The following is an 18,798-nucleotide window of genomic DNA, read 5'->3' as shown; positions in this document are numbered from 1 at the left end:
ATTGTGTCCATTCATTTTATGAGAAAATATCTTATATACAATTGGCCCTTATTCACACTTGGACACCCAAAACTTTCTAACTAAGGCCTTGGGTGGCCAATATCTCATAATGTTACAACTTTAAATCCACATCTTTTTCATGGGAAACCATTAATCAAGATAATGGGCAATGGGTAATGCATAGATTAGAGGAAAAACAATGGAAGAAGCCAAGGGATGGCTCTTCGGCAGCGGCGCCAAAAATGTTATGGCTCACCCTAACCCTCCTTGAAACACATCCAAAAAGAGATTACTTGGTGAATCGCCACTGTCATAAGTGAGAATCTTTCCAATGCCTGAGCTCGTAACCCTCAAGGTCTCCAAGCTCTACAACTCCTTGAGAAGCAATTCCATAGCGCCTCCCGCGAGCATTGTCACACGGTCGCGTTGCACTACGGGTACTCGTCTCTCCTCTCCTCTCACCTCACTTCACTCACACACACTCACTAGCATGCATTAGGAGAGAGATTAGCAAGAGCAGCACAATGGGAGAGTATATTATATTATGAGAGATATTCACTTATATACATGGCCATGAGTGTTCACATTCACTTAAACTATGGCCAGCCGGGCACTTTAGGCTTATAAGAGGCCTAATGCTATTACAATTACTACTCTCATAATATATCCATGAAGTATATCACTTTAGGACTTCATCCTAACTTGCTACCACACGCTCTTGAAACGGGAATCACCATAAATACTCCGTCACACCATTACGGGCGCTCGTCCAAGTTGTAGCTTTGGACACTATTACTTCATATCTTGAATATATGACCCTTTGGTGTATCTATCGTGACTCCTGATGTAAGATAATGGCGGTAGATCTTGTTAACCCTAGGAATGGGTTAACACTCTCTCTCTCTCTCTCTCTCTCTCTCTCTCTCTCTCTCTCTCTAGTAGAGTCGCAAAAAATTTGGCACTCCCCTCTACATGCCTCTCTATCTGGACGGGGCACAAGGGGAGGGTAGATTAATGGTTTTTTTCCTAAATTATTTAAAAGTGGGGCATGCAGGTGAGGGTCAGATGTTGCTTTTTTTTATAATAATAAATAAATGGAGGGAAAAAGCAAGGAGGGTCTTTTTTTAAATAAATATATAGGAAAAAAATAAAAGCAAGAGGGGGGAGGGGAGCTATGCACGAGGTACATATGGGTGTGTGCACATGGGAATGTGTGGGATGCACGTAGATGTGGGGGTGTGTGCATGTGAAAATGCATGAGGTTCATGCATGTTTGAATATGCAAGTGAATGTGTGTGCATACATGCTATGTAAATGGGTGCACGTGCATGTGCATAAATAGGTGTGCATTGTATTAATGTGCACAAATGGGAATTTGTGTGGGGGAGGGACGAAGGTGTGACATGCTTGTGTGTGAATGCAAGGTAAGTGTCCACGTGCATGAGGTACAAGATGTGCAAAGGTGTGTGCATGTGCGTGAATGCTAGGTGAGTGTGCATGTGCAAGATGTGCAAAGGTGTGTGCACGTGTGAACGTGGGTGCACATGTGCATGTGTGTGCAATCATATATGTGCATGCATGCATGAAAGAATGTGTGTGTCTGTATTGCGAATGACTATGGGTACACATGTAGGTGTAAGTACATGTGCATGTACAAGTCCTACAAAGGTGTGTGCACGTGCATGGGTGTGCGAATGACTATGGGTACATATGTAGGTGTAAGTGCATGTAAAGGTGTGTGCACATACATGGGTAAATGTTTGTGCATGTACACATGTGCAAATGTGTATACACGAATGCTTGAACAAGTGAATATGTTTGTGCGAATGTGTGTACAACCATGTGTAAGTGTGAGTGTATGCATGCACACATGAATGTGCATGCATGTGTGCATGTATGGGCATGCACACGTGAATGTGCATGCATGTGTAGGTGTAAAGGTGTGCACATGTACGGTACGTGCACATATTTTTAGTTATTTTTTGTTGTTTCTTATTATGTTTTGGGGTTTTGTATTTTTATCATTCCCGATATACACTTGAGCAGGTGGCTATGTTGCATATATACACACAGGCTTAGAGTTTGAGGCGCTTACCGTGCATGATCTTTGCAAGTGAGGGTGGAAAATCGCTTACTCATCCATGACAAAAACTTAGATGCCAACGCTATTGACTTTGCTGGTGCGCTTCTCTAAATTTTGGCCTTCCCAACTAGCAAGTTGATGTTTTGGGGTGACGCACGGGAGTGTCTCAGGACTGTAGGGATCCTTCTGGGTTTGGGGGGCACTTGTGAGACACAATGAAACAGTTGACACCCTAGGTGGCTCATCAAAAATTGGAACTGTCTCAATACAACCACTACGCACAGGCTTAGTGGCACGACCAAGGCTACTTCCATCGCTTCATTAGTGGGCTTGTCATGCACATCAGGGGTATTGATATGACTCTTCTTCCTACTTAGACTTCAAGGGTGGCGTAAGAGGCAAGTCCTTGGGTCTCCACACCCACTTGGATTTGTTGTTCGAGGGTGGGTTTGAGGGGCTCCGGAGCAAGGGTTTCTTTGATCTTGGCACCCAGATGTGGGGGTCCATTCGTAGAATCCTTGGCTCCTGGAAACTTTGCGGAGATCCAACGAAGCGTTAAATGTTGGGGTGGTACTCGTTTAGTACTAAGACCATCACTTGGATTTTTTGGCTTCAAGGTTTGTGTGGCGAGGTTCTTGGGACCCAAGCAAATGGGTTCCCTTCGTAGAAGCCCTAAGCTTCTAGCAACTTGACGGGGATCTAACATGGCTCATGGTTTGGATAGGACTTTGTTGCAGGGGGCTCCCACTCAATAGATCTCTGCGTAATGGGGTGGGGTTGCAAGGTCTTTACATAGGCATCCCATCTGCCTTGTCTATCCAAGGTACTCTTGGGAACCCACTCTTTCTTAGTGATCTCCTTGAAGGGTTGTTGTGGTCTTCATCTTTGTTGGGTCTTCATAATGGTTTGAGGGGGTGGCCACCAATGCAGTGAGGTGAGAGGAGTGTGTAGTGTTAGCGAATATATCGCAGGTGGGGGCTTGTAAGTAGAGGATGAGGTTTGGGATGTTGATATATTCAAGGTGTTCTCATACACCAAGGGTACGGTAACTATTCCATAGGGGAGCAACATCATGGTTCTTCTTTGCCAGCTTGACGATGCAATCTATGCCAGCAATCTATCCTCTTCTGAGATGATGCTATCTCTCATTGTACTTGCAGGGGTCACATAAAACTTACACGATCCGTGTTTAGTTCTAATACAAAATTCATCTTTAAAACAACTGACAGACATGGATTGGGAATTATTTATCACGGTAATGTTTTCTGTATGGATGGTGTGAGATCCATGTCTCCCAAGCCAAAATGTTATGGCTAGCGCCACACCGCGATGGTCTTCCTGGGGGAGCTCCAACTTAGGGCAAGTGGGTTCCATGGGTATTTCTATTTCGGTTGCATCATGGAGATTGGTTGCATTTATAAAGATCTATATGCTTGGGGGTACCCTCTTTGGGTCTTCTTCTTTTTTTGGTGGCTGTGGGCAATGAAAATGTGATCCTTCTATGGAGGAGTGCTCTCGAGATGAGTTGCTAGTAGCTATTCATGGCTTGTAGTTGTTATTATCTCCCAAAAGGGATGTTGCACTTTCTCCTTTCTCTTGGGTGCAGCCCCAAGGATAGAGTGGGATTTGGAGTTAGTACTTCCACCATCGAGGGGCAGGCAATAGAGCTCTCACACCATCTTCATGATTTACGCATCACCGATGTGCTCACCCACCTCTCGCCCTTGGCTAGGATGGAGCTTGGAGGTTTAGGCCAGAGAGACCTAGACGGAGAGCTGTAAAAACAATCTTTCTCAACATGATTAGGTTTTCCATAGAAATCACATGATTTCTTTGGAAACTGCTTGTTAGTGGGTCCTTTGAAAGAACAAATTTTTTTTAATGAACCACTAAAGTAGGCTTCATCTTGGAATGTAGGCAAGTGGTGCTAGTGGTGTTTTACCTTTCAATCTTCTTTTCCTCTTCCAAAAGAGCTGCAGTGATGTCAGCTAGTGCTAGAGAAGGCAAGTTGGTGAGGGTACTGTTTATGTTGCCATAGTCTTCATGGGATAAACTTTTTAACAATAATTCAATGCATACATCTTCCATATTTAGGTGGGTGGTAATACTGGAGGCGGGAATGGCATTGGTGGTGCTTTGTACCTTTCTTGGTATAGGGTTTTGATAAATGGGCACTGGATTATATGTTGTTTAAGAAGCATTTGGTGTGGGTAATAGAGCTAGTGGTTTCTTTGGCACTAGGAGCATGGGTTGTGGTGCTAGGTTTCCTTGGTATATCAACAATGGGTTGTATTGTGGTTTCCATGGTGTTGGCAATGAGCATAATAATGTTGTTATTTAGGCCTCAACATCAAACACTTCATGCTTGTATGGTTTTGATGTCACATTGTGCACCAAACCATATCTCTTCATGGGAATAGGTGTCAGTGTCATGCTTGAGGTGGGGCTGGCCTTGAGGTTGTCGTTGGGGCTATCCTTGCCAAAGCTAGCCTAAGTGGTTTAACAAATTGTCTGCAAACTTCTCCATTCTCATGTACTTAATTATAACTCTAGTTAGTGTTGCTTGGCTTGTGAGGCTTTGGATGATGAGGTTTGGGTGGATGATTTCTACATTCCTTTCTTGAAGATTATCTACTAAGTCTATTGCCTCGTGGAAACAGTCATCAAAGATGTAGGACCTAGACTGGTAGAGATAGTCATGAATCCTCTTACTCTTATCATGAATTGATGGATTAGTGATAGATTATCCAATCTTTTGTGGGAGTGGTGTATCTGATATGGAGATACTTGGTTCTAGCAATGTAATCTTGCATTATTTCTCTCTCCTCTTACTTAAGGTTATCAATCTATGTAATGGAGCTCCATGTAGCTCCACCGGGTGAGAATCCTACAATGAAAGTGTGTCTCAATACCTCATAGCTAGCCTTTTCAAGTGGGTTTAGAGACCTAAACCACTTGCTTTACTTCACCCTCAAGGCAAAATCCTTAAATGAAAGTGTGTCTCAAGACCTCACCGGCCAAGGGTACTAGTTGGGCACCCTTGGCCGATGAGGCTTTGGATGATGCGGTTTGGGTGGATGAATTCTACATCCTTGTCTTACAGATTATCTACTAATTCTATTGCCTCGTGGAATCACTGGTCAAAGATGTAGTGCCTAGATCGGTAGAGATAGTCATGAATCCTCTTACTCTCAAGAGTGATCATAAAATCGATGAGTGATAGATCATCCAATATTTTGTGGGTGGTGTATCTCAGATGGAGATACTTGGTTTTACCAATTTGTAGATCTATGCAATGGAGCTCCATCTAGCTCAATTGGGTGAGAATCTTACAATGAAAGTGTGTCTCAAGACCTCGTAGGCCAGCCTTTTCAAGTGGGTTTAGATATCTAAACCATTGTCTTGCTTTGCATTCAAGATAAAATCCTATGATGAAAGTGTGTCCCAAGACCTCGCAGTAGTAGCTGGACTTTTCAAGTGGGTTTAGAGATCTAAACCACAGGCTTGCTTTGCCTTCAAGGCAAATTCCAAATAAAATAGATCTTGGTGGAACCATCAATCCATCCTATAGCCTCATAAATTTAATCTAACTTCTCCAAGTACTAAATATGATCTCTAGTTTCATTAAATTTAGATATCATCCTTAGCCTCGAGATGTGGATTGGCTTGGTTTTTTCCAAATATGAGCCTCTAAGTGCTATGTTAGCCTTCCCATTTTAAAAGCTCTCCTAATCTTATCTTTTGCATATTCACATAGTGGTGGAATATTAGGAGGTGGTTACATGAAACTATTTGCTTCATGGTACGGGAGCTTGCCCTATAGGTTGGGTTGTTATATGGTTTTCAATGGCACTTGTCCTCCGCTAACTTGGCCTTGAGGCTACCAGTGTTTTGCTAGGTCATTTCTTCCCTAATCTCCTTTGCTGAGTGCTAGTCGTTTTTGCTAGGTCATTTCTTCCCTAATCTCCTTTGCTGAGTGCTAGTCGTTTTTGCTAGGATCGAAGGCTTGGTGCATTTGAGGAAGTGGGATGATTTGATGCATTCTAGTCGATTGTATTGTTGTTTCCAACATTAGTCCAGATTAGGTTCACATCAAAGATCCTTGGTGCTTCTAGATCAAGTCTTGAAATGATTTTAGATATAATTTTATTTTATTTTTTGCTAGGCACACATTCGTAGGTTTATGTCTGTAGGCTTACGTGTCTAGGTTCATGCCCAGATCATGCCTACAGGCTCATATATGTAGGCTTACACATCTAAGCTCATGCCTCTAAGCTTACTCTATACGCTCACATGTCTAGGTTCATGTTCGTAGGCTCATGTGTCCAAGTTCATGTCTCTAAACTTACGTCCCTAGGTTCACATCACAAGCTCACATGTTTTATGTATGAATTCGGCTCATGTACTTTCTTTGTATGAAATAAGTCTCCTTGTTGCGGCACAAAATCTAAAAATTAGGCCTATGATAGGGTTGGTGGATAATAATTATACTTTGCAAAGGACACAAATTTTCCTTATAATTTAGTTGGTATAGACTGTAGATAGAAAATTCTTTCAAGGATATGATTAGGTATGTCCATATGAGTCTTTATTGGTAGTAGTAATTAGTTCGCATGAGTCTTTATGGCAGTAGTAATTAGTTCGTATAACAATGTTATGTATACCTACCTTTAGACTCACGTCTCCAGGCTCACATCTCGTTTAAAATCATATGTCTAGACTCACAGCTCATGTTCTTAGGCTCACATGTGTCGAGACTCTCATCTTTTTCACGAGATTGTGAAAGCATGTCCCCTACCCGAGAGCTAGTTTGGCCTAGTTCTTCATGGTTTTTGTGATTTTTTGGACTCTATGGGATGTGATTAATGATACTAATCCTAGTGAATGGTTGTTATGTAAGTACTTGAATTCTTTTTGATAGGTTTGCATATTTTCAAAGCTACCAATTCAAACAATACATGAAAAATTATGAGATACATGAACAAAAATAAAATTGACTATCCTCTAATTCACTCTAATGGAGCTCAATGCTCATGTTTTTGTAATGGGTTCCTCTCCTAATCAAAATTGCTAAGCTAATCCTTGGCTCAAAGCAATGAAATTTAAGTCTCTTGGGCTCCAACTTCGTGTAAACAACCAATGAGGAACCAAGAGTTTACCCTTCCAAGAGATGAAAATAGAATGCTCTAATGCTAGTGAACTTCAAATCAAAATCGAATGATGTCTAAATAAAAATTTATTAGTAGAAAGCCAGATTTGACACACTTGAAACTGTTTCGATGCATTGCATATGTACATGTACTAGATATGAGGTAAGAAGCAAACTGGATCCCAAGGCAGTAAAATGTGTCTTTATCAGATATCCCCTTGAGCATAAAGGTTATAGATGCCATAACCCATCTACACATGAGATACGAGTGAGCAAGGATGTTACGTTTAATGAGATAACGTCTTTCGGAGGATGGAAAAGTTTATAGCAGAGAACCTGCTACTTCTCAAGTGAATTCTTTTGTCAATCACAAACATCTGACCACACCCCCAATCTCTTACTATTGTAAACGTTGTCTCTCCTCGTGTAATAGTAGATGGAGACTATGACTTTTTAGTTTTTTTAGATTGTTTTTATGTTTCTTTATCTGGACTATAGATTTGGCAGCATAAGATCTCCATAGTCTTCATTTATGTATTTGGTCTAATAGGTCCTTTTGGCATTTTGTACGTGTTATTAAAACACTCTCTATCTCTCCCACATTTCAATCGACATTGCCACTTGAACATAAACTCTAAGCTTGCCCCCTCAAACAAGGTTAGAGTAAACATACTTTGATGTTCTTTAATGTTGCACCCACTTGCACAAAGATTCATGTCTTTGTGCACACAATATAATTACATCAAAAATCGTGGGAAAAGTATACAAATGTTTTCAAAAAAGAACATATTTGAAAAATTACATGACATAGAAAAAACACGTTTCTCTAAAACTTCTCCATATTTTTCCCATGTTGATCTTTCTTGGACTCTTAAAGAGGCAGATATAACTTGTATTATCATATATGCCTTAATGGTAATAACCTTGAATTCTAATATGTTCGTGTTTGCCTAAAAGAACCACAAGATTTTATATCAATAGTTATAGCCATTTATATGGTAGTGATGTGTGTACGTAAGTGACCTTATCATGTCACTTCACTTGTACTTCAAAATCTATTTTGTGTGTTGTCCTTTTATCTGTCTCTCCTTGCTTGTTGCATCTATGTGTGCATTGTTACGTTGATCTCCACTCCAATAAATGCTACTAGAGTAGGTTCTCTTGGCTCTCACCCCCTTCTCATCTTCTCCTAGAGCTGCTCTTTTGATCATCTCAAATTGAGCTATCATCTTAGTAGGTGGAGAAGGTATACCATGTAATGTATCGTTAACTATGTTAATAAATATTTTACGTGTTTTGGATACATTTTGGGACTCTTTCATATATTGTAAGGTTTTAGCAGACATCTCACTGAAGTATTAGTTTAAACTTCTTTTTCTATTTTGTGTTTTCTGCACTGCACACAACAGCACTTGCTGTGCTGGAGACAGGATTGTTCATCATCTTCGACACATCACGTCTTTGAGCTCATCACAACAGCTTCAGCATTGTCAATATTATCATCGATTTCTACATTCCTACCAAGTAACATTTCCACACTCTACACTCATTCATTTTTCATACACTTTGTAGGTTTCCATCACCATCAATGATTTACTGACATGTTTCGTTTATCATCAGTGATCTACTGGTATCTATCTCGGTTACATTTAGTGGGCATTGACGTACTTGCAGATAGTTGGGATAATTTTATTTTGTATTAGAAATTAGTTATTTACATAATAAAATAGTAAGCATTTGTTGAGAATAAGCTTGACGGGACCAACTACCCATCATGGTCATATATAGTGCATCATGTATTCATTCCCAAAGGGCTTTGGAATGTCATGATTGGCATTGAGGCATCATGTATTCATTCCAAAGGGCTTTGGAATGTCATGATTGGCATTGAGGCATGCCCTATCTCATGACCATAGTTATAGGTACTCTTGATGATGGTCACACTAGTTCAGATATAACTAGGGCACCTACTTCTACACCTCCCATAGTGGAACAAGTCAGGTGGGATAGCAAGGATGCACATGCACATGCATTAGTGGCACTTTCCATGAAAAGGGACATTATTCCTCATATTTGCTCAAGTAAGACTACTAAGTAGGCTTAAGATGCACTTATTGCGCTTTACCAAGTGCATAATGAGACACGAGTGGCGTACTTGCGCAAAAGCAGTTAGACTTCAAGCATATGAATGAGGGAGATTTGATAGATGAGTTCCTCATCACAAGGATTAAAGATCTCAGGGAGTAGCTTGCATGTATTGAATGAGGCCTACCCGGACAGTTCATTGTTGTCTACTATTGTCACAGCTTTACTAGATTCATACTAGGGTTTTGCATCCACACTTCGGCTCATGATGTAGGGTAACCCCAATCCCCTTACGTTTGATGAGTTGGTTACAGTGCTCTTACAAGAAGAGAAATCTCGGTAAAACCAAACTAATATGCGTTGGGGAGATTAGGCATCGCTGTTAGTCAAAAAGATAAAGGCAAAGTCTTTACTCAGGGTAGCTATAATCCAAAGGTAGAATCAACCTAGTCTTCTAGCAAGGATGTCAACAAGAAGGGGGGTGATAAACCTAATAATAAAGGCAAATACAACTACTGTCAGAAGCTAGGCTATTATATCAATGAATGTAGAAAAAGACTGGAGAAGGAGAAGACGAGTCACAGGCATGGATGTGGCTAATGAATTAGCACCAAGTGTTGAAAAGAAGGAGTTATCGACTATGCACAGGATGATTGGGCATTCATTGTGCATTGCACTTATGATCCTTCTTTCCCCCATGATATATGTATGTCAATGATATCAGCATGTATGGTAATTTGATAGTGGCGCTAGCAAGTGCATTTCCTCCCTTGAGTTTGCTCCTTAAGGAGGCACAATCACGTGCAAACAACTCCTCATATCTAGTGAAAGGAGTTGGTAAGGTTGTTCTCACTGCTACAAATAGTGGGATAATCACTCTCTCAGAAGTCTTATTTGTGCCAGGTATTAAAATTTTAATGTATATATAGCCGAAAGAAGTTAAAAACATCCATACGTAGTGCCTTACACACCTCAGCAAAATGGTGGGACTGAGAGGAAGAACATATCTCTCATGTGAAGATGGCATGTTTGCATGGTTAAAGTCCAAGATTTTTCTCATGTTTTTTTTTTGTTAGAGGCAGTTATGTGTGCCACTTATGTGCTAAGCAGATGCCCCACCAATGCCTTGCAAGCAAATACCCCTTATGGAGCTTGAAATGGTAAGAAGCCCTATGTGGCTCTCTTTTTTTTTGGGTTGTCTTACTTATGCTCTTGTGCCTGAGTAACAAGGCAATAAGCTAAATGACAAGGTAATAAAAAATATTTTTATGGGATAAAGTCAAAAAGCAAAGGGTGTAGACTCTACCATCCGGCCACAAAGCGGATTTTGGTAAGAAGAGATGTTATCTTTGTTGAGAACTCAGTTCAGCCCATGCTTTTATGCAAAAAAAATTGACAATATGTATGCTCATAGGATATCTTTAATACACTCCTATGTTTGTATGATGCCAGGTAGCCATATGTGGAGTAAATGAATGCTCAAAAAGATGCTCCAAATTATTAGTCTATATTAGCTTTTATGCAAAAAAAAAACCAACAAAATTGTTGTAAATGAGCTGAAAATCACCTCGAATTTCAACTCACAGAGATCAACCTCCATTGATGAGGCAATTGTTGATGATGCATTGGATGAGGAAAGGACACAACCAAGAGTAAGCCAAAATGGCTAGTGTAGACATTGAGGAACAACAAATTAGCTACTCCTTTACCTAGAAGGACATGTGTACGTTCTCAGTATGCATCTTTTTTTAAAAAAAACTAGTGTATACAATGAAATGAACTTGTTTCCTTTGAGGAAGCACACGAAAATGATCATTGGATTATGTAGGCCATGCAAGATAAGTACGACTCAATCCTAAAAAATAACACTCAGCATATAGTAAAAAGGGCGTTTTTAAGTTTAAGCGTAAAGTTGATGGTAGCATGATCACTACAAGGCATGGCTTGTTGCAAAGAATTATGCTCAGGAGAAGGACATAGAATATGATGAGACCTTTGCACCCACGTCTCGTATGATGACATCACGTGTATTATTGCATTGACAGCACGTCGGTTGGAAATTAGTTTGATATCAAGACTCCGTTCTTAAATGGTGACTTGCATGAGGAGATTTATGTATCTCAGCCTCATGGCTTTGTTGAGAAGGGACAAGAATCTAAAGTATGAAGGTTAAGAAAAGCTTTAAATGGCCTTAAGTAGGCTCCCAGAGCATGGTATCAGAAGATAAACACATACTTAGTTGCAAATGATTTTTGCAGCTCTCCAACCCTCTATGTAAAGAGTAAAGATTATTTTTTGATCATCGTTTTATATGTTGATGACATATTGCTCACAGACCCTAATGAGGAGAATATTTCAACCTTCAAGGCTAGATTATATGTGTAATTTGAGATGATTAATTTGGGCTCATTGCATTATTATTTGGGCATATAGTTTATGGAGTGTAATGATGGTATTATGATGTTGTAGTCAAAGTATATGCATAGACTATTTTACATGGTTTGGTCTTGAACCAATAGAGATATGTGCTACACCACTAGAGACGAGTGGTAGTTTAGTCTCCAAGATGCAAGTAAACCATTTGATGCATCACTTTATTAGCAAGCTATTGAGTGTAATATGAAACTAGACATTTAGTTTGGGATCTCCCAATTGAGCAAATTTATGCACAATGCCAAAATTAAGCATTGGTCACCTGGCAAGCTGCCAAGCGAATATTCAAACTTTTATAGTGGCAGATATGTTCACAAAGACTCTCTAAAGAGAGAAGTTCGAAGCTTTTCACAAAGGTTTGAGCTTCTTCTTCTCATTTGGAGATTGATTAACCACATGATCCTTGTAAATATTCACATCATCTCTACAAGGAGAATTTGCAACCATTTATATGGTGGTGACGTGTGGACATAGGCTAATATTGGGTCGGGGTACTTTTTCCCTCTTTAGGAGGTTTTTTTTTCCAAGCATATGTACACTCACAACTGTGTAAGTGACCTGACTACGTCCCTTCACTTGTATTTCTTAACTCATTCTCATTAAATCTATTTTCAATGTTGTGTTTCTATCTCTCTCCTTGCTTGCTGCTTCTATGTGTGTTGCTACCTTGATCTCCACTCCAACAATAGACTGTTCATAAAGTTCAAATTATGAAAAATATCGTTACAACTTTGCTATTAAAAAAGATTAAAATATCATTACAGCTTTGCTATAATAAAAAAGAACGAGCGAGAAGCTTCCTATTGTAAAAAATATAGCATGGCAAGGTGGTGGAAGTTTGAAAAGAGAATTAACTCATGAGACCTTCATGAGTTTACTTCACAACATGTTGCAAAGGAACACATGCATACTATCAAGCCCACTGAAATGCCAAGTAGGATATTACAAAATTGTGCTCACATGTGAGTCCCCCGTGCCATGATGCATTTTATGAGAAATGGGTTGTGTGTTGTCTTAATAACAACGGTTAATTTCAATCCTCGGGCAACTGTATCAACCATATAGCTCACTCATCTTGTGTTTCTTATTGAAGAATCTCCCCCTTCTTATAAAGTTGCGCCCCTCATGCAAAGTGTAGAAGCAAGGCATAGCCCCCCCTCTCTCACGTGCAATATATAGTTTCGGTGATGGCACCTTTATCTCCCGTCTCTGTAAGGTTGGTGTTGCACCAAGCAAGGAGTCCAGCAATGCTCAACGACGAAGGGCATGGGCTGACCAACCAAGCACGGGTGCAAATGGCGAAGGTTTTGGAGGCTTGGGAGCAATAAGGTTTAATTCTGTACTTATTAAACGACCGTTTAATGAATCAGAAACACTCAAAATCTAAAACCTCACCTACTCAAGCCACCCGCAACTTTAGCATGCATGTTTTTATGTACATATGTAACCTGGTGCCAACTGAAGGCAACATTTTGGAAGCTTGGGAGCAATAAGGTTTAATTTTGTACTCATTAAACGACCGTTTAATGAATCAAAAATACTCAAAATCTAAAACCTCACCTACTCGAAAAAAATCATAACTCTCGATTCAAAAAGAGGACGACAAAAAGAAAACCATAGATATTTTTTATTTTTAAAGACAAAAATTCCTATGGATTCACATTTGAGAAAAACATAATAAAAATGTCATTTATTGATATTTCAAGTGATTACAATACCAATATTTTTTTTCTGTAATAAAGGAATATATTCTAGCTTGTGGATGTTCTCCTCATTGTCACTATCATCAACTTCGATATCAATTGGAATGTCTTTATCTTTTTCAATTTCTTTACCCGGTCTATGTGTTTGCTCTTCCTCCATTATTTCAATTGTTTGCTTATTTGTCTTATAAGAATTCTCTACTATTTCATCTTCATTAAAGGCATACCTCAAATCGTCAACTTCATTCTCATTTCTTTTCCATCTGTTCATAAACCAATCTAATCTTGGATGTGAAGCATCAAAATTTTGTTTATTAATAAAAATATCATAGATATCTTTCATTGTTGTGTTGGATGGGTATACCATTGTCCTCCATAAAGCATCAACTTTTTGAAGCTCCATTCCTCTTCCTTGATATGGTGTTATCCAATTAGAAGACGGGTAGTACTTTCCTGTCTTGATCATTTTATGAATGGTGGAGCAGAAATTATTGCCTAAAGGATGCTTTAAATAGAACTTCCAAAACATCAATGCTCTATCAAAAATGTTTGTTGGAGTAAGACAAACTTTGTTCTTCAAATCATCTGCACCATATTGCATGTAAATTTCTATTCCCTTTGAAATATCTTCAGCACTAATATTATGCGACACATTTTTGTAATGAGGCTTATCAATATCTTTCATACAATAGCCTATCATACCATGAAATGTGTGCATGTTCTTCTGCCTTAATGCTCTACACATTACAATGCCACCAATGGGATTATTCTTATCCCAACCAAGATACTTTTTTATGAGCTTATTAACTGCAATTATTGACTTTGCATGAATTCTAATGACCATTTGATAATGTAAATGGAAAACTACCAGCAAGGCATTCCTTAGTGATAAATTCATGAAGATTATTTAGTAATGCTTCATCAATGTCACTACCACCTAATGATATTGTCACACTTAGCTCAAGCACTTTCAAGTTGACATTGGATTGATCTAACATTGCATCTTCATTAGATAACTTCTTTGGTCTTCCACGATTTTTCTTAGGTTCTATGCTTGAAACTTCATGGCCTTCATGAGTTGAATTTATAAATTTTCCAGTTGTTGATTCTCTTGCTCTTTTTTTCATTTTTGACATTTCACTACATAAAAAATAAGAAAAAATAGGTTAATAATTCAGAATACATATAGTCAAATTAGTGATAAAACAAAAATAAATGAATAAATTAAAAAGCTGCTGCGTTCGTCATCTCGCTGTCGCTGGGTATTTTATTCGTTTTTTTTTAAATTGATCGCTGTGCGCTGGGTAATTTATTCGTGTTCGAAACTTTAGTCAAGTTTATAATTATTTTAATGTCGCGAAGCTTCCCTATCGATGATTTTTCAGGAGGCTTCGCACAATGAGCGATTAATTAATTAGCCTCAGTTTTAAAAATGCCTCTGCACGACGACAACTCAGAGAGAACAATGTGCGAAGACGTTCAAGAAAATTAAGGCTGTGAGTGGCAATGCCTTTTAGAAGGGAGGATGCATGCATGCAATGGTTCGGGAGGATATAATGCATGCGTGATGCCTTTACGAAAACAGGATACGACATTTCTCCTTTCGAATGGTAGCCGCTGCTGCGCATGGAGTTTTCCCATGTTTTATTTTAAGGAATGACGTGATAATTCATGGTTTTATTTGCATGCCAGGCATCCTTTCTCGATCACTTCAGCAGCAGCAGCCGATGACTACGTGAGTGTCCACATTCGCACGTCGGGAGACTAAAAAGAGTATTCTCAGAGGTAGGTGATTACCCATTTCAATGATGGGTTTTAGACGTTGGTTTCTAAGGGTGGCTTAAGAAGGTTTTTTTTCATGGATTAGTAGTAAAAGGAACGGCATTGGCATTGAACTGTAAGGTAGTTTGTTACTGTTCAGAAATTAATTGATTGATTGATATGGGCAATTTGTTGCTGCATGGGCGTCCTCATGCGCCGGAAGCTAATTATCTTAATTTTAACTTTAGCTGAAGAGGACATTTTACTTGTGGTTGGGCGGTGTGTATCAATCTTTAAAATAATCCATCCAAGCTTTTACTTGAGGCGTGCTGGATCCGCTACTTGAGGCGATGGCGATGGCATAAGCAGAAAACGTTAGCTAAGGTTTATATATTTAATTTATTTAAAATAATTTGAAATAAAGGACCAGATAATTTTTAAATAATGAAATTGATTAATAAATAATTTGCTTACAACAGATTAAGATTCTGCGTCTTTGTTTCAATTCTTCTTGCTAGCACAAGGTTCTGTCATATACGACGTCCAATTTCATGTAAGTTTTTTGATAACAAACAACCTAATTTCTTGAACGTCTTCGCACATTGTTCTCTCTGAGTTGTCGTCGTGCAGAGGTTGAAGCCTGCTTTCGAAGGCTGGGCCATGCATTTGATGAAAGATCACGAAAGCTTCCGCCGAACCAACCCACAACCGCCACCCACTCATTGTGCGCCGCTATTAAGGCTAAAAACGTTATCTAAAAAAGTTATTTAAAACGAAAGGTTTTATCAACCTTAGGTTTCTCGTTTCAATTAATTAATGAATTTAATTAATCGCTCATTGTGCGCCCCTATTCGAGCCACCCGCTACTTTAGCATGCATGTTTTTATGTACATATGTATAGAACCACATGGTGCCGACTCAAGGTAACAGTGTCCAGTTTGTAGGGGTTGCGTTTTTTTCGTTAGCTTCGCCCATGCCTTGTGCCTTGTTTTGCTATGCGTACGTCCATAAGAAGCTTCGTTGTGAAAACAGAAACAAGGCATGATAAGAGGAATATTAGATAGCATGTAGAGGCCAAGCTAATGTATAACATAAACATATGTTGAGCTCTCATATACATGATCATGGGTATATCACTAACCAAGAAGAAATAAAAGGGAGCCAAGACTTACAAATTCTTTAAAAAATGATGCGATATCACCAAACAGACATGAAATACGTTGTAAGCCATTTCTTTTCATGTATAAATACTCTCTTATAGCCAAGGCCTACCCATGGCAAGCCAAAAGTGAGATCATAACGATTTGATACATTGATTTTGCAATTGAATGTTAGTTACATCTTCCTTGTATTTACATGTTCCTTTTAAGCTAAGATAAGTTCGTGCTATATAAAGAAAATGTGTGTCCCAAGGTGAGGTGATCAAACTACAAGTGGTTTTAAAAAAAATTATGAAGCTTGACTACTGCAATCGTCATCGTGTTACCTTGTATGCCTGCATACATAGGAAATGGAATGAAGTGAGCAAGGCTGCAACGCATCCGAATACATACTATTTTTTTTTCCTGGGAACCCAAAACATACTATTTATACAGCACGCAATTGGTTTTACCTTTACTTTCTTCAAAAGTTTCATAGCATCAGCATTGTTCTTAAAATGGTCCCGTACTGGCTGCAGGAGAGAATAGTAATGTTTAGAAAAGGAATTGCAGTCATTACTGGAAAGACAGCCTGTCAAATTAATACAATTACCTGCAGAATCTTATTTAGTGCTCTACTAATAGCACTTTTCAAGTCAGACGGGTGTAATGCCTCCAACTCATAGTCTTTGATTAGTTCTTCCATATTTTGGTACACCCTGCAAACAAGCATCCAATCCAGTCCAGCAGTGTACACCAAACACAAATGTCATAAATTACTTATGAAATGTGCAAATCAATGATGTAACCAAGGAACTTTATTTGAAAAGAATTTACTTCTTCTACATGCATGCATGTGTATACACGCACGAATAAGCATACAAACAGACAATGCTGCATTCATACATCACATACATAAACATACAGACATCCATATAGCCACACATCCATACATAACATCTGTTTGTATTCCTGATTTATCAATGTAAATTATAGAAAAGCTAACAGTAGATGCTGATGCTTACTTGTTGCCACCATCCTGCTCTCTTCGTATCACCTCAAAGCTACCAAACCATGGGAGAATGATGTACTGGACATACTCTATACAGGGATTCTCATTCACAACTTTAGGAGGGCAAAACGCCTTCTTGATTTTCAGGTTGACATCCGCCTTTGACAAAGAGAGAGTGAGAGAGAGAGAGAATCCACATAAACTTCAGTACAAAAATCATAATTTTCAGCCCAGAAACCCCCATTGATTAAACTGTAATGGCCACCTTAAGAGGCTTTGCTAAACTAGCTACTAACCTCTTCATCTTCCATGTAGATGGCTGAGTTCGGGTCACTCTTTGACATCTTCCCTTGTCCAGTAAGTCCAGAGAGCATGTCTTTTGTGTGTCAAGAAGCAACCAAAGAGGAAATCTATGACCCCACTTGCAAGCACGTGATAGGAAAGAAATCAGCTAAAAAAGGATACGATGCGAAAGGATTATGGGTTTATGTTTCTTCTTTAGGTCTTCACAGTATTCACGAGCAAGCATGTTTACTTTACGTTGGTCCAAACCCAGCTGACAGATATCGGCCTTCTCACAATTTTCAAAAAAGAAATGTCAGTATTCTAGTGATGGTATGTGTGTTGTTTGCATCAATAAAGGGTACCTGCAGCACCGACCTTCAGGAAGAATATGTCTGCACATTGCATGCATGGGTAGAGTATTTGTGCAGCAGTAAGTTCGTCTGTCTCGCTGCGTCCCATGATTTGGCAGCACCTGCATATCACATCAAACAATACCATTAAGTATAGGGTTTGTTTCCAAGAAGGCATAAAGTCCATCCCTCTACTCTATCTTAACTGGATCAATCAATAGGCTCATGCAAGAAAAATCCTACAATCAAACCTGTCTAAGCAAGCACCCACACTTCCATCAAAACCTATTTTCTTGCAGAATCTTGACTTCCTAGGAGTCTCTTATGGAGGTCAATAACTAAGATAGAAAGGTTGCCTAAACCACTAGAAGGGAGAAATCCTCTACCCAATTTTCAAGAGCTTGCCTGTAGAAGATTTCCAACTGAAGGAACTTATCCACTGGGAAGGCATTAAGCACTCCCAGATGCTCTCTGAAAATCCGTAGCCTATCATGAACCAGGAACCACCACAAGTTTGGTTTAAGCTCCCTTTCACCCCACCAAATTGGGCATGCACTTAAGGTCAGCTTTTCCAAAAGGCTACTAAATATACCTACAATCTCAACCATCCAAGGAGATCCTCTAGGCCAATTTTTATAGTGTCCAAAACAAGCGAGGTCCTATCACCCAGTTCTCTCACTAGTACCCTCCAAGATTTAACCGATTTTGAGCCTCAGTGTTTAAAAGGACAAAATATTTTGAATGACTAACTAACAAAACTAAAAAGTTTTGACTGTTAGCCTACCTTTGGCCAAGTGA

The 18,798-nt window shown here is 39.2% G+C and overlaps 1 protein-coding gene across 1 annotated transcript in view; it reads right to left on the bottom strand.

The window, feature by feature from the left end:
• Positions 1-16,430: 16,430 nt before the first annotated feature.
• The window catches only part of LOC147635860 (tyrosine--tRNA ligase 1, cytoplasmic-like), a 35,579-nt gene continuing 33,211 nt past the window's right edge, over positions 16,431-18,798 (bottom strand). The window contains exons 4-10 of the mRNA XM_086801217.1: positions 18,026-18,122; positions 17,831-17,936; positions 17,662-17,741; positions 17,379-17,524; positions 16,967-17,072; positions 16,827-16,886; positions 16,431-16,709 (exon numbers count right to left, since the gene is read on the bottom strand). Of these exons, the coding sequence (XP_086657343.1) occupies positions 16,689-16,709; positions 16,827-16,886; positions 16,967-17,072; positions 17,379-17,524; positions 17,662-17,741; positions 17,831-17,936; positions 18,026-18,122 (616 nt within the window). The 3' untranslated portion in view covers positions 16,431-16,688. The remainder of the gene's footprint in view (positions 16,710-16,826; positions 16,887-16,966; positions 17,073-17,378; positions 17,525-17,661; positions 17,742-17,830; positions 17,937-18,025; positions 18,123-18,798) is intronic.

The sequence above is a fragment of the Cibotium barometz genome, chromosome 8 (genome assembly GCF_041138505.1).
Source record: "Cibotium barometz isolate CiBa-2024 chromosome 8, ASM4113850v1, whole genome shotgun sequence".
Taxonomy (NCBI): domain Eukaryota; kingdom Viridiplantae; phylum Streptophyta; class Polypodiopsida; order Cyatheales; family Cibotiaceae; genus Cibotium; species Cibotium barometz.
Note: the sequence above shows the minus strand (reverse complement) of the source record. Positions and strands in the feature narration are given on the sequence as shown.